The sequence below is a fragment of the Notolabrus celidotus genome, chromosome 7 (genome assembly GCF_009762535.1).
Source record: "Notolabrus celidotus isolate fNotCel1 chromosome 7, fNotCel1.pri, whole genome shotgun sequence".
Classification (NCBI taxonomy): Eukaryota; Metazoa; Chordata; class Actinopteri; order Labriformes; family Labridae; genus Notolabrus; species Notolabrus celidotus.
Window position 1 is genome coordinate 9,742,360 of NC_048278.1, and position 15,082 is coordinate 9,757,441.

General features: G+C 40.3%; 1 protein-coding gene across 1 annotated transcript in view; it reads left to right on the top strand.

Moving 5' to 3' along the window:
* The window catches only part of tenm3 (teneurin transmembrane protein 3), a 517,897-nt gene extending 512,367 nt beyond the window's left edge, over positions 1–5,530 (top strand). The window contains 2 exon segments of the mRNA XM_034688142.1: positions 564–694; positions 3,183–5,530. Of these exon segments, the coding sequence (XP_034544033.1) occupies positions 564–694; positions 3,183–3,938 (887 nt within the window). The 3' untranslated portion in view covers positions 3,939–5,530.
* Positions 5,531–15,082: the final 9,552 nt, after the last annotated feature.

The following is a 15,082-nucleotide window of genomic DNA, read 5'->3' on the forward strand; positions in this document are numbered from 1 at the left end:
CAAATAACAATATAAAAGAAGATTCAGTCCCATCTACGAATTTATCTGCTAGGAGTGATGAAGCTCAGAGCTTGGACACCAAACACAAATTAAGTTCAGCTGATATAATAAAGTTTTGACCTATATAACATTAGTTGACTAACTGAAATGATATTCAGGCACAAACACTCAGAGTTTTGCAGCTCTGTGGAATTTGCTCTTGTTTTGCGTCTGATTGTGAAAATAAGCTGTCAGCATTACCACTTTCTGCTGTGCTTATGTATGAAGACTTGTTAGTAGGTCAAGCAGTAAAACACTTTTAATTGTCATTGATAAATGAGACTTTTTTCAAATAATTTTTGAATCGTTACAGTCACATTGTAAATATAGTAAACATAGTTGTGATTTTGGCGCCCCCTGTGGACGAAGAATGTAGAGCTCTGGGTATTATAGACTGTCTGTGTTTTGTCTGGGATTATTATGAGAATGTTAAAGATTTAAAGCCAAAACAAGTTTAAAGTTTGTGATCAATTAATTGAACTTCTCTCTCTTTCCTTTCTCCATCCGCTGTTCTCTCTCTGTAGATGTTAACATCTGGTTGGTCACATTCGGCTTCCATCTTCACAACGCAATCCCAGGATTCCCCATTCCCAAGTTTGACCTAACACAGCCTTCACTGGAGATGAAGAAGAGCCAGCTGTGGGACGACCTGCCTGTACGTATCTGAAGTACTCTTACCAGACACAGCTAGACTACACACTCCTACTGTAAATATACAAGAAGTGTCATGTTAATGCCATGAGCTAATAGCAAACAATTGCCCAACTCCGGCTTTACATTCAGTTCAGACAAGGTGACAACAGCCCTCTGTGGAGGCCCCACTATGGTAACTATATTGGGGTTGGATTAGGAAAGCGACTCATTTCCTCGTTGTTTAAACAGACATGTAAATTCAGAGTAACTGAGTAGTTAAAGCAAGAAAATACTCAGAAAACGGTCAAAATTAAGCACAATTTATTTTACATGTCTAAACCCAAGATTACAGTGTCTGCGGGTAAACAATGACAAATTGTTTAGCAGAGTGTGGATAATGTTAGCAGAGCCTTAAGTCCTCTTTGCAGGTTAACATCCACATGCCTACGCTGGTTACACATTACTCCAGTCAAGTGGTTATTCACTAGTTTAACCTGACACACATACAACATACTACATACAGCTTTATCTCTATTTTCTATATCAAAATACAGACAAACCACAAAATGCCACCTGTCATCTGTGCTTGTATATACCCAGGTGGTAAAGCACTCTAGCAAAGTAGCAGTAGTTATTTTTCTGTAAGTTATTTTGGGGTATTTTTGACATTTATTATTAATACAGCTAAAGAGAGACAGGAAATGTGAGGAGCAGAGAGTGGTAGATGACCTGCAGCAAATGGCTGAGGCTAGAAGTCGATCCAGCGATCACTTCAGTGAAGACTATAGGACTCAGTGGCTGTTGCTATTAAGCACATCTACATCCCCGGCTAGTGGTAGGAGGCTGTGTTGTAGCTTAGACACAATATATGACAAGCATTTCAAGCCTGGAATAATAAAAATATGAATAATTAGTTTAACTGACTAGCAATTCTAATGCCAACTAGCCAGAGTGACAGCATTTGTTCGTGTATACATATATAAAAACACTTAAAATAATGTGTACGGTCTAAGTTTAATGGAAAGAATAAATAGTTGAAATGGAAAAGTAAATCAGACTAAAGCCAGTGTGTAAGCCTTACTTCTGTTAACACGGGCTAGCCAAGGATTCTTCTCATGGCCACTGAGGAAGCTGCTTCATAACTACATACAGTTATATTTTATATACCTTTGCTTTAATTTTTTATAGAAATAAACTTAATTCTTTTTATCTATTGTTTTATTTTGGTAGTTGCAATACAGTTGGGCAAAGATAAACACATACAGTATACCACAGACAGACATGATGAAGGGAGAAAAATAGACACACAGACGAAAACACGATCATCAGGAAAAAAAGTTTTTCAATGAAATAAAAAAACACATTTGATCTGAAATGGGGAAGAAAGTCAGTGAGCATAAGAGCGATTCAGAAAGTCCAAATGAAAACTACAAACTGAAGATTGAGAAGGAAACGAAGCAGTTAAAAATGAGAGCGAAAGGGCGAAGAAATCAAGAAACAACCCGATGTTCATGGAGAAAAGGGAATGAGGAAATGGGGGGGGGGGGGGGGGGGGGGGGGGGGGAGAAAGAAACTGAAGGAGGAAATGGAGTGAGAATAACGAGGAAGGAAATGAGGAGAGGAGAAAATAAAGAGTCTTCCAGCGAGACCTATTATTTATCCCTCTCTCAGCTTTAAGCAGTGTTCTGTTTTGTTGCATTTTCTACATATGTGGTGGACAGGTTATCAGGAAGTCACAGCTCACACAGAGAGAAGAAGATTCAGAGAAAGAATCAATGTAAACACGACTCCCTGAAGAAAAAATAGATGTGTTAGATTCAGAGGGGATTCAGTGAAAAGCAGCAGAAACGAAGAAGGAAAACGAGAACGATTTTTGGCTGACTGAGTGTTGTTTGAAGTGTGACTGTTGTTCACCTGTGTGTGAAGCCTGTGTTTGGTAATGACCTTTCTCCCCTGGAGAATCAGAGAGTTCAGAAGTGTTGATTGGCTGAGTCTACTATGACAACTACTAAACTACAACTAAAAAAAATTACGGAAACTTTACAAACTTTTCTGTATTGGTACAAAACTAGGTTTCTTTTTTTTTTGCTTGTGATTAAAAAGCTGCCTTTTGATCACAACATGTATACAGTTTATGAATCCCATGCAACTTCTGCATTCAGACCTCATTTTCTTAATTTTGACATAAAGCTTAAACGGGTTGATTCACTAAAAGACATAAACACATCCACATATCTGCACAAACATGAAGGAAGGTGCCAGGTTTTGTTTATTTGTTAATGCACAGGTGTCATTCATGTCTGTTGCAGTCAGACTGAGAGCAGAGGGCAGAGACAGTGATGTCTCCTGGTCCCTATATGTTTGTCAGTTCCAACCTGTGGAGAGGGGCAGATCCAGATCTTTATTTGGACCATGTAGTTTAAATGAAGTGCTCTTTTTATCGTGTTGTTGTTTGTATTAGTTATTTGTACCATCAGTCCAACATGACACCCTGTTTCTCTCATCCACAGCCGATCTCAGGAGTTCAGCAGGAGGTGACTCGTCAGTCCGGGGCCTTCTTGTCCTTCGAGCGGATGCCTGAGATCCAGCTGAGCCGGCGCCACTTAGACCACACCAAACCCTGGCTGTGGTTCGCCACTGTCAAGTCCCTGATTGGTAAAGGTGTGATGCTGGCTGTGATCCAGGGCCGTGTGGTGACCAACGCTCTCAACATTGCCAACGAGGACTGCATCAAAGTGGCTGCAGTCCTAAATAATGCCTTTTACCTCGAAGACCTCCATTACACGGTGGAGGGACGAGACACACACTACTTCATCAAGACTAGCCTGCCAGAGAATGACCTAAGCGCCCTGCGGCTCACCTCGGGGAGGAAGTCGCTGGAAAATGGTGTGAACGTCACAGTGTCACAGTCTACCACGGTGATGAACGGGAGAACACGACGCTTTGCAGATGTGGAGCTGCAGTACGGCTCTCTGGCGCTCCACGTGCGCTATGGGACAACACTGGACGAAGAGAAAGCACGCATCCTGGAGCACGCCAGGCAGAGGGCGCTGTCCAACGCCTGGGCCCGGGAGCAGCAGCGGGTCAGAGACGGAGAGGAGGGAGTCCGCCTGTGGACGGAGGGGGAGAAGAGGCAGCTGCTGAGCAGCGGGAAGGTTTTGGGTCATGATGGATACTACGTTCTGTCCATAGAGCAGTACCCTGAGCTAGCCGACAGCGCCAACAACATCCAGTTCCTGCGGCAGAGTGAGATAGGGAAGAGGTAACACGGCATCAGCAAACGTCAAATTTTTACCCCTGTGACAGTCAAAGACTAACAAAAAGTTTAACACGAAATGGATGTCACAGACTAAACTGTGTAGAGACTAGCCTCTGAAGAGACCCCGAATTAGTTTATTCTCCAACACAACAGACCAGAAACATTACAAAACTAAACGTCTACATGAGCCCGCACGGAGGTTCAATCCTCCGACCAATGCCTTCTCTCTCTGTCTGTTTCTGTCTATTTGTCTCTTTGGTAGGCGGGGCTAAACTTGAGTGCTGTAATCGTGTGCTATCTAGCTGTGAAACAGTCAGATGTAGAGACTCGTTCATGTAACCAACTGAGCATTTCAGCAGCCTGCAAGCATTTAGACAGTTTTAAACTGTCCAAGAAGTCAAAAATCAAACGCCTGTGGATCCCTGACAGATGTTGCAGGTATCTTATCTGTGTGGGTCCAGATGTGAGCCGTCGCTCTGGGTTTTAGACCTCTATGAGCCGTGTCTACAGGAGCAATTGTTCAGTGGCTTGAGCCATTGAATGGGACTGATTGGGACTGATGTGGACTCTCTCTAAGAGAGACAGGCACAAAAAGGACTACAATTTGTACGAAGGAAAAAAAAGACTGATTTTCTGTTTGGATATTTTGTTTTTGGTTTTTATATATAAACTTGCATTTGCTTCAAACAAAAGGGGATTTAAAAAATGAACAAAAAAGTGTTTACATACTATTACCTATACCACTATTACTGCATATAACTCTAACGTCACCACCACCGGAACGGATCAGGATCTGGACTGAGCAACACCAGAAACTTTGAGTTGTGTTTTTGTTTTATTCTTTCAAAGGATCTGTTTGGTCAGTTCTGAAACCACTCCTCCTAATCCCCCATGCTCTTACAAGGTCTATAAAATCAAAACGTTTCAGACTACAAGGAGAAGCAGGACAATGCCAGATGCCACACGCAGTTCTGGTTCTACGTGGATTTACTCTTTGTGGACCGTGTGGGCTCAAAGCCTGGTCCCCGGTCAGCCCAGGACTCTTTCACTTCTGCAAAATGTGACTCATAACGCATAGACCTTGTGCTTTTATCGGTCAGAGGTAGTAGTATTGCTTGCAATAGAAACATGTTGTCATGGCTTTGGGGTGGGGGGGGCAGGGTTGCTGTGAGTAGTAACTAATCGTTGCTTCTCTCCTCGTTTTTTGCTTGTTTCTCCTTAAAGGGACAGTGCATTGCCATCAGTGACTTTAATGAGTAACAGTAATTGATCAGAAATCGATGTGGATGTTTTCTCATTGATTGTGGGTCTCTGTACTCCTTAGATGAGTTTTTTTTGTGTGTACGTGTGTTTACAGGGTGGGACGCCGACTTTAATCATTTCAGAGGAAAGAACAGGATCTTTACACAGAGAGTTAACATCATACGCTACCAATCTTTTTTCAGAGACAATTGGAACGAGTTGACAATGTTTTATGGGTTTATCTTTTTTTATTTTGAAGGTTGAAAAATTCCACTTATCCGTACATCAATATTAGTCTCAGAGAAAGTAATTTATGTACAGTGTTTCTACGGTAAAGAATAAAAATCCTTGAAACTACTGTTGGTTTGTTTTAATGCGTTCTCTCTTTTCACCACTGTCAAGGAGATGACAATAACAGTGAAGTTGTGTGTGTGGTGGAGGTCAACACAATGTCCCACAATGCTCTGCTCAAAGCGTTGAAGTAGAGGAGAAGAGACATGAGTAATGAAAATGAGAGGCTGCATCTCAAGGGGCTATGCTATGATGAACTCAAATTCGATGTCTCTGCTTTTATAAAATTTGTGCACCACAATCGTTGTTGATTATGAGGGGTGGTAACCATCAGTGGTGCCACAATACTATCATAGTACATATATCATGTGTTGAGATATGTTGCGATTCGTGAACTGCACATTATGTCCGCAAAGGAAAACTTGATCAAAATCTGATTAACCTAAGAAAAAATCTATTCATCTCACTTCAGTCATTTTAATTTTTGCACAGACTGACCAACACTGACTAATCCCTGTTTTAATGGCTGCAAACACCTGACTACAGTGTGGAAAAAGTGTACACCGTTATTTACAGTCCAATTAAAAACTTGGATGTGGAAGTGACCTTGTGTTCAGATCAAGAGAAGAGAAATTCATTCCTCCAGATATGTCTGCAGAACTAACACTATAATTTCTTGGTTTATTAAATCACCCAGAGGAGTGCCCTTTCATCTGTTACTGGTGAGTCTCAGTTTCACTGTAAATGGTAAGCAACACAGAGGCAAGATTTTCTTGTAATTTTCTAGCTCTCAATGGGTAATATGTTTGAAGAAATAACATTGTGATGTCTGTCATCAATTCTTATGCATTCCAAGAAGTCTGGAAAGCTTTTATTGTCTTTAGTGGCACAGCATTGAGCTGTTTTGCGTATCTGTGTAAATGTTTGATCTAGAACAGTTGTTAGATTCTCTAGATCAGGGGTTCCCAAACTTTTTAGCCTGCGAACCCCAAAATATAGGTGCCAAAGACTTGTGACCCTGACTGTCCCTCAAAGTGATTAAATGTGGTTCCATTTAGCTGATCTGCAGAAAATTAGCCTTATACCTATATGAGCATGTGTTTCCTGTGCCTTTCTTAATTAACCTACTGCTACTGATGCTTTTGATAATTAACTGTTCACCAACCCTAAACTTAGGAGTCATCTGGCAAAAAGAAAGGCAGAAAACTCATTACATTTTATATTTTCAAGGTTTTATTTCAAGGTTAGCTACTATGTTTGTTGATATTATTTACTGTAATGGGTAACATGTACTATTTTTAAATAACCTAAAAAAAACAAAAAAACATTCTGGAAGACATCTCACGACCCCCATATTTGAGTCTCGCCACCACCCACACTTTGGGAACCCCTGCTCTAGATGATTACCGCTGATAGGAGCTGGGATGTCAACTCTGTGGATTGTGTTCTGCCTGCTTGTGCTATCAATACCAACTATTTTTCTTGCACCCATACACATACCTTCTGATACTTGACTACAAACATACTTCAAATGGAAAGCAGAACACTTCTCATACCAAAGTATGGCCCTATCTACACAGATGTAACTTTTTCAATATAATCTGTAGAGACTAGTCTCAACGTGATTCTGAAGGCCCTGTATGACCTACAAAAAGCAAAGATCATCAACTGGTAGATTGGTGATTCTTTATTGCTATTCTTAAAGCCATTGGGACAAAGTGATAGACAGCACTTGTATTCACTTGCAATGTATTGTGAAATGGGAGAAGGTGGAAAAGTGGTCATTTTTCAAAACAGTGAATTGTTCAAGTGCATTAAATAACTTTGCTATCTCTGGACATTATGAGAACTTTAGTGCTGATTGGCTTTCACAACCTAACATCTTCAAAAATTCTCGCTCGATTTGATAATTCTGATAATCAAATGAAAACTCCTCCCTCATGTCTCCACACTGACTTTGCATGTTATCGCCCGTCTAAAAATATGACTTCCCTTTTGGGCTGAGCACACTAAATCTCCCTTTTGTTGTGCCCACAAAATGAGGCAGATTTATAGTAGACTTCATTTCAGCACAGTGATGCATCAGATTTATCCAACTCATCTAATTACTTGTAATGATGCTCCTACGAAGTTCTCAAAGGGACATGAGGCAGATAAAAGTTTAGGCTGATGCTGTCAAACTTTTGTGAAAAGAACAAGAAACTTTAGCCAGAGTCTGAGAAACAAAAGTGAGACGCTTCAATAAAGTTGAAGACATATTCACAGACTTAGGTCAAAAACTCATCAATGGAACTTTGCTTTTACTAAACTGACACCTCTTTCATCACATAATACGGTTGACAGTGAGCTATAGGGCAGAGTCAGGGATGGCTAACCCTAATCCTAACTGCATAACTCTTAACCTTTATATTATCATGAAAGATGCTTTATAGAATTAAGTCAACCATATACAGTTTTTACCAATAAATAAATGAGCTTCATACCCACAACCCAAACCAGGCTATACACGTGTACTCATGCTGTACAAATGGGCATTTTAACACGGGCTCTGCTCTTCTTTGGCTTTTGCAACCAGCCTCTAGTGGACACTGGAGGAACTTCTGTTTTTTGCACGTCAGCATTAGCTTCATTTTTCAACATCGGAGGTTGCTCCTTGGGATAATATACTTTGCCACAATATTGAAGATTTTTTTTACAGTAAATCTATACAATAACTTAACTTGTTTAGTGTGAGGTTCCATTTTCAACAGTATTTTAGCATTCCTTGGTCCCTGTGACTAAGAGAAGGATCTCACGAAAAATTTCCAAATTTCGTAAAGTTGCTAAAGCTTTTTTTTGTTCCTTATGGAGCTGCATATGCTCCTTAAAAAAATAATATCAATTTCAGTTAGGAATTTAAAGTCATTCAAACCAGCTTGTGTTTTAAGGCTAAAAGTAAAGAACTTCTACTTGGGGCAAGAGCAGTTGAACTCAGTTGAGCTCTCCTGTGGCATTAGTAATAGTCTCCTAAATTCTGTCTTTTCTGCTCTCCCTGGACTGTCTCATCTCTCGTTCTTGTATTAACCCAGTTACATCACATTTATCCAGGATGTGACACAGCGTGGGTTAGGACTGCTACGCTCTTATCTCCGCTCCATCACGTTGATAGTCATTTAGGTTGTGTCAACAAGGATTTCTTTCACTCAGGCTCAGATTCGCATTAGATCAGTGTTGCTGGGCTTAGCTCCATCTCCCCATCTCTTTTATGGTTATACTGAGGACAGTGGTGGCCTGAGGGGAGAGGAGGATGGTTGCTGCTTTAATTCTTTGACTAATTAAACCAAAAGTATAGGATGCAAGGTTGACTGTCATTGACAGTCTGCACATGTGTGCTGACTGTTTATAACATAAAAGACATGTGATATTTGGTGTGAATATTAAATCAAAGCTCCACAATATTTTTAGATTTATGCTAACATTCCAAACTCCCAAATTTGAAAGTTTAGGATTTAATGGTATGAAGTAACTTATTAACCAATTAATGTTCTTAGGAACTAATAAAGAAACCTTGAACAATGGATCCAAGGTAGATGCCAAACTTGGATATTGTGGCTTGAATTTTAATATAAAAACTGAATAATCTAAAATGTGAACACTCTTTACAATATGTTAGAGGTGTGGATGTGCAATGCAGTGATCAGAGGGGGAAATATGAAATTGCAGTATACAGGGCAGTTATAAAGTTACAGGTATAAATTTAAAATATTTTTTACAAGTTTTTTTTATTTTACTAAAGCCCCTTGGTTCATGATAATTTGTTCTGTAAACCATTGACAGGGTGTAAATCCCAGCACATGATGTGCCTGCTTGCCATGCCAGGAGTTGACTTTATAAGTTTGTTCTGACACACCACCAGTGCATAAAGGTGTTCAACAAAGCAGGTGTTCTACACATTGCAGCAGAAGCAATAATAAACTCAGTAGAGTCAGCAGCACAAACACAGCTCAGTAGTCCACCGTTGTTATTGTCCAACTTCTCGCACATGGCATGGTAACAGGCATGTGAAAATGGGCTGTTTCATAGGATCTGTATATCGCTAATGTTATGAAGGACAGGGGTCGCTGTGTGGGAAACTAACAAAAACTGCTAATAATAACAAAATCAAAAGACAGAACAAAACCGCTGTTTTCTGAAAGTTGCTCTAGGAAATATTATTCCACACAGACAGCCACTAATTCTATCAATTAATAGATATACAAATGAATTTTGCCAAAAACAAATAGTAAATGGGAGTCATTTATCAGGGGTAAAAAAAAAAAAAAAGATCGTTAAATAGGACAAAGTCTACATCCAAACTCAAACTCTCATTCATTCATCAAAGAAAGCTAACTGAAGGTGTTGACCTTCGTATGAGAAAAATCCACTGAACAAGTGGACCTCAGCCTCTTCATATAACCTCACTCTGCTGATTGACACCAGCTGAGGGAGATCACAGGTGCTCCCACTAACGACTGATGAGAGAGGCAACCTGTGGATCAGTTTGGATCTCTTAACTTCCAGACAAAAACACTTATCTAATTTAACTCTATATCCATAACACTAGTTTACACAGCGACATGGGGTGGTGTTTTCAACAGTCCATTGCACAGCAGGCCAAACACCTGTCCATCTTTTGCTCCTTTTGGCCAGGGTTACTGTCCATTTTCATTAACTAATTGGGCCTAGTTTTTAAAAATACTGTATTTAAAGACAGAAACCCCCCAAATGAATGGGATCAGGAATTACAAATGTGATTGAAAGCTTTTCATGTATATATTATCTCTTTCTTGTGTATTTTTCATGCATGTGTGCTTCGAGTTTCCTCATCCTGAGTTTGTTACGTCAGGGGTTCCCAATCTTTTCAGCACCCGACCCCCCAAATATAGGTGCCAAAGACTCGAGCCCCCCACTGTCCCTCAAAGTGATTTAATGTGGCTTCACTTAGCTGGTCTGCAGAAAATGTCCCTACCTTTATGAACATGTGGTTGTGTTTCTGGTGCAGTTATGAATTAATCTACTACTAATGATGCTTTTGTTAATTAACTGTTCACTAAACCTAAACTTAGGAGCTATCTGGCAAAAGGAAGGTAGAAAACTCATTCAACTTTCTATTTTCAAGGTTTTATTTCAAGTTTAGCTACTGTTTTTGTCTAGATTTTTTTACTATAGTGGGTCAAATTTACTGTTTTTAGATAACTTTTATCATTCAACTGTATTTATTGCATTTTTTCAGTATTTCTTTGTTCACCACAAGTTAAAAAATTATATATAAGTAATACAAAACCAACAAAGGGAAGAAAAATATAATAATAATAATTATAATAATAGTAATAATAGTAGTAATAAAGAAATAATACTAATACTACTAATACTACTACTAATACTACCACTAATAATAAGAATAATAAGAATAAGAATAAGAATAATAAATAAAGGAAGATAAACATAGGCCAACAAGGTAAATAGACAAAAATAAATAATACGAAATATTTTTAGATAACTTTAAAAAAAACATTCTGGAAGACATCTCATGACCCCCCTATTTGTGTCTTGCGACCCTCCAGGGGGTCCAGACCCACACTTTGGGAACCCCTGTGTTATGTAATGGTGAATAAGATCATGACTTGGTGATTTCATTTATTTCCTCATGACTCTCTTCTTCCTCCCCATTCTGCCCCAGAGGTTGTTTCGTCTCTCCTGCTCTGTTCTCCCCTCAGCATGGCCCTGGCTAATATAGCATGTGATTTGATTGTCCCCTCTGTGTTTGTGTCTTTTCAGCCTCTCGCTCTTTGTTTAGTGGCCAAAATCAAAGTGCAGCCGTGCAGAAGGTGCTTAATGTGTCTCAGCAGACTGTGGTTTTCAACACAAGGTTAGAATCTGGAGCTGGTGGCGACTCACTTCATTAGTAATATTCTAAAGCTTAATTGCACAAAATGAACGTATTATACCAGCGGGGGGGTTGCAAGTGTGAATTCTAGATTTCAGGCTCTGTGCTCGCTTCACACCCCGAGGCGCTTCGATACATGCCCAAACTGTCAGCTGCCCCTGCTGTGAACTCCTGTTCAGTGATCTGTGCAAACATTAAGACACAAACAACCACAACACCAGGTGTCAGGCCAAAATGTTCATCTCTAGGTAACATGAGTCCAAGGGAACAATGTCAAGAAATAACAATTTTCTATGTAGTTCTTCCCATTGACATTCAAAAAGTTAAAAAATAACCTCTTCGAAGAGCCAAATCAAACTTCGTACCTCAACATAGTTTGCAACTTCAGCTCATATTTTTATTGACATTGCTCTGATCTCTTTTTACAGGTTCTGCATTGTTCAAAAGAGTGTGAGAAGTGTTCTGGCTCCTGTTACGTTTGTAGTCTCATTAGTATTGACCAATCAGGTATCATTAGGCTTTTTTGTAAGCAGAAAAACAGTCTATACCGAGAGCAAAAGCATGTAGAACACCATCCACCGAGGTGACTCCCTGGCTCCCATCAGTGGTCACCTGATGACAAAATGCTCTCGACAGACCTGACAAAGCTTGATTTTTTACTAATACGCATCAAGAGGATGTTATTTCAGCAAACTTAAAACCAATTAATTCCAAGAAAATCAGTTTCTTTTTCAGATTCTTACCATTGAAGTCAGACTAAAGCCCCTGTGTGACTCACTATTTACAGTGAAACTGAAACAGATGAGTGTGCACTCGCCTGGGAGATGTAATGAACCAAGAAATGACAGTGTTTATTTTACAGACATGACTGCAGGGTTGAACTTCCCTTCTCTTTTGATCTGAAAACACGGTCGCCTCTCAAGTTGCTAACTGGACTGTAAACAAAGCAGTGCATAGAAAAGGAAGTTTTGGCTGGAAGTCATGCATTGCCAACTGCTGGATACACAAGAATGCCCAAGATTTGGCCGCCATCTAGGGGGCATTTATCATCGCCTGGTTCCTAAAACAGTGTTGGTCTTTATCACTCATTTCTTCATTCTTAAAGACTGTACAGAGGGTGAGAGTGTAAGTTTGTTCTTTATATAACGCATCCATTTTTAATACATTTAGGCTAAAAGTTATCCATGATTAGGGGTGTGGCCTAGTCGACAGACAGGTGGGTGTGTTATATCTGTTTTAGGCAGTGTCTGTCAACCAATCAATCAATCAATCACAACAAACGTTATCTCAAGATGCTTTTACAAACATAGCAGGTCTAGACCACTCTATGTCAAATCATGAACAGAGAACCAACAGCACGACAGGATTAGACTAAACGCCAAATTCCACCAGATCCGTCTCCAGTCCGTCTCTGTCACGGCACCGGATCTGATAGGTTTCTATTCTAGTCAATCTGTTAACCCCCACTGGATCCACTCCGTTGTGTTCCGGCTGAGTCTCTGATCTGGCAGGTCGGAGTCGGAACGCAAGACTACTATTTTTCCCAGATGCCAGAGCACGACGCATTGATTCAGCACAGAGTAGATGGAGCGGGACAGGAAGTCAGGCACCAAAACAAAATTGAAACAACTGGTTAATTTTCAGAATAAAACACTCTGTGTTATCGTTAGATCGTTTTAAACTTAACTTTGACGACAAAATGTCATATTGAGCAGAGGCAGGCCTGGAGTCGTCAAGTTAGAGCTTTTCAGAGGACCATAAAGACAACATGGACGAGGACAGGAGGAGGATAATTCTTTATTCAGTGATTGCTGTGGGAAAACCTCGGTCACATGACTCCAGATGTCCGGCTGTCCTGCTCCGTAGTGAATCGGAGACGGACGGGACACGGATCTGGTGGAAGTCCCGTGTCAGTCTCACCCAAGTGTCAACCTCCGGTCTAAAAATATGAGACCAATGCGGAAGTGCTAAAAACTGCAGTTCATCGAGGCTGGCTCCAGAAGTACCGGAAACCACACACACACCAATTCAAAAAAGCCGATCTTTACAGCAGAAATAAACATGTTTACAGCCTGGTACAAAGACGAGAGTCGTCTGGATAGCTCATTTCTCGATCGGCACACACTGTACGGGGGTGAATTTTTTTATGAGTCTTCCAATGAGAGGCACAGCTGACTTGATTGACAGGCAGGAACACTGAAGCTGTTGGCTAGCAGGCTCAAAGCCTGCCTCTTTACGTGACACTCACTCGACAGCAGCAAAATTGCTCCCGCCGACGATTGGCTTCAAAACAGCGCTTCAGAAACAGATGGGTGAAGTCACGGATACTACGTCCATATTCCATACAGTCTATGGTCTTAATCCACCTTAATCCACCATGAGCATTGCACCTCGCAGTATTTAGCTAGTTACAGTGGCGAGGAGAAACTTCCTTTTAACAGGCAGAAACCTCAGGCAGAACTAGAAACATATAAGACAGCCACCTGTCTTGCTTTATCTGATTCTAAATTAGTCTGATGTTAGAGTGAGCATTTTCAATATGGTGACTGCCATCTTTGGGCTTCATAATGCTTCTTCAAGTCCAAAGGGTAACATCACTGAGACTACAGCCATGTTTTATACATTTTATGATTTTGCAGGTTGTGTAGTTTGGGTTTCTTAGGTAATTCTTGCAATACACAACAACGTATAGTTTCAGAGTGAGCGAGCACACACAAATGGATGTGATTTGTTTGTGTGTGTGTGTGTGTGTGTGTGTGTGTGTGTGTGTGTGTGTGTGTGTGTGTGTGTGTGGTTGCCCTGGTGCAGTGAAATGATTGCAGAGTATCGATGTAAACGAGGTTCGGAAATGGGCAGCAAATCAATCTGGCTGTGAAATGGGCCTCTGTGTGGAGGTATGTCTGCAAAAACGTGTAATAGCAAACAGAATACAGTGTGTGCATGTGTGCGTGTGCGTGTGTGTGTGTGTGTGTGTGTGGCAGTCAATAGTAAAACAATGAAATAACTGTGTCCATTATGTTTCTATGAATATCTTGCTCGCTGAATGTCAGACGACAGCGTGCAGATGGAATATTTAAAAGTGTGGAATTGAAATAAAACAAACCTGACATTTGTGTTGAGAACAGCAAGAGAGAGAGGGACAGGCAAAGGTAAAGATGCCAATGTTAACCCTTTATGGAAACTACCTGCATATTTGCATTCATCCTAACAATAGGAGAAAAGACACTAATCTGTTTTTCATATTTTCATTTTTGAAAGCATGTAATTTCATTTTTAAGCACGTTTAAAAATCCATTGTTTGCATGTCAGTAGAGTTTTCAAATCCAAATTTACAATGTGAAGTCATTCTTACCATTGCAGATCACTTTGAGTACTCACAGCCGTACAGGGATCCCTGGTTAATGCAACAACATTTGCACTTTTCAGGAGTTCCAATGTTTAGAAATTATAAAGAACTACTTTTCTGGATTAAGAATGTTGCTCCAACAAAAAAATCATGGCACAACATTGTTATGGACTGCATTCCTAGTGAATACATCACATGCATGCTTGACTCCAAAACAGATGCTTTCTATAAGGCTTGGGACCCTTACCCACAATGTCATCCTCCTTGCCTTGTGGTTTTCCTACATTGGCTTAGCCTGTCTTTGTGACTGTTTTAAGTGCTCATTATCGATCAAGTACCTTGTGGCCTGCTATATTTGTATTCTCTG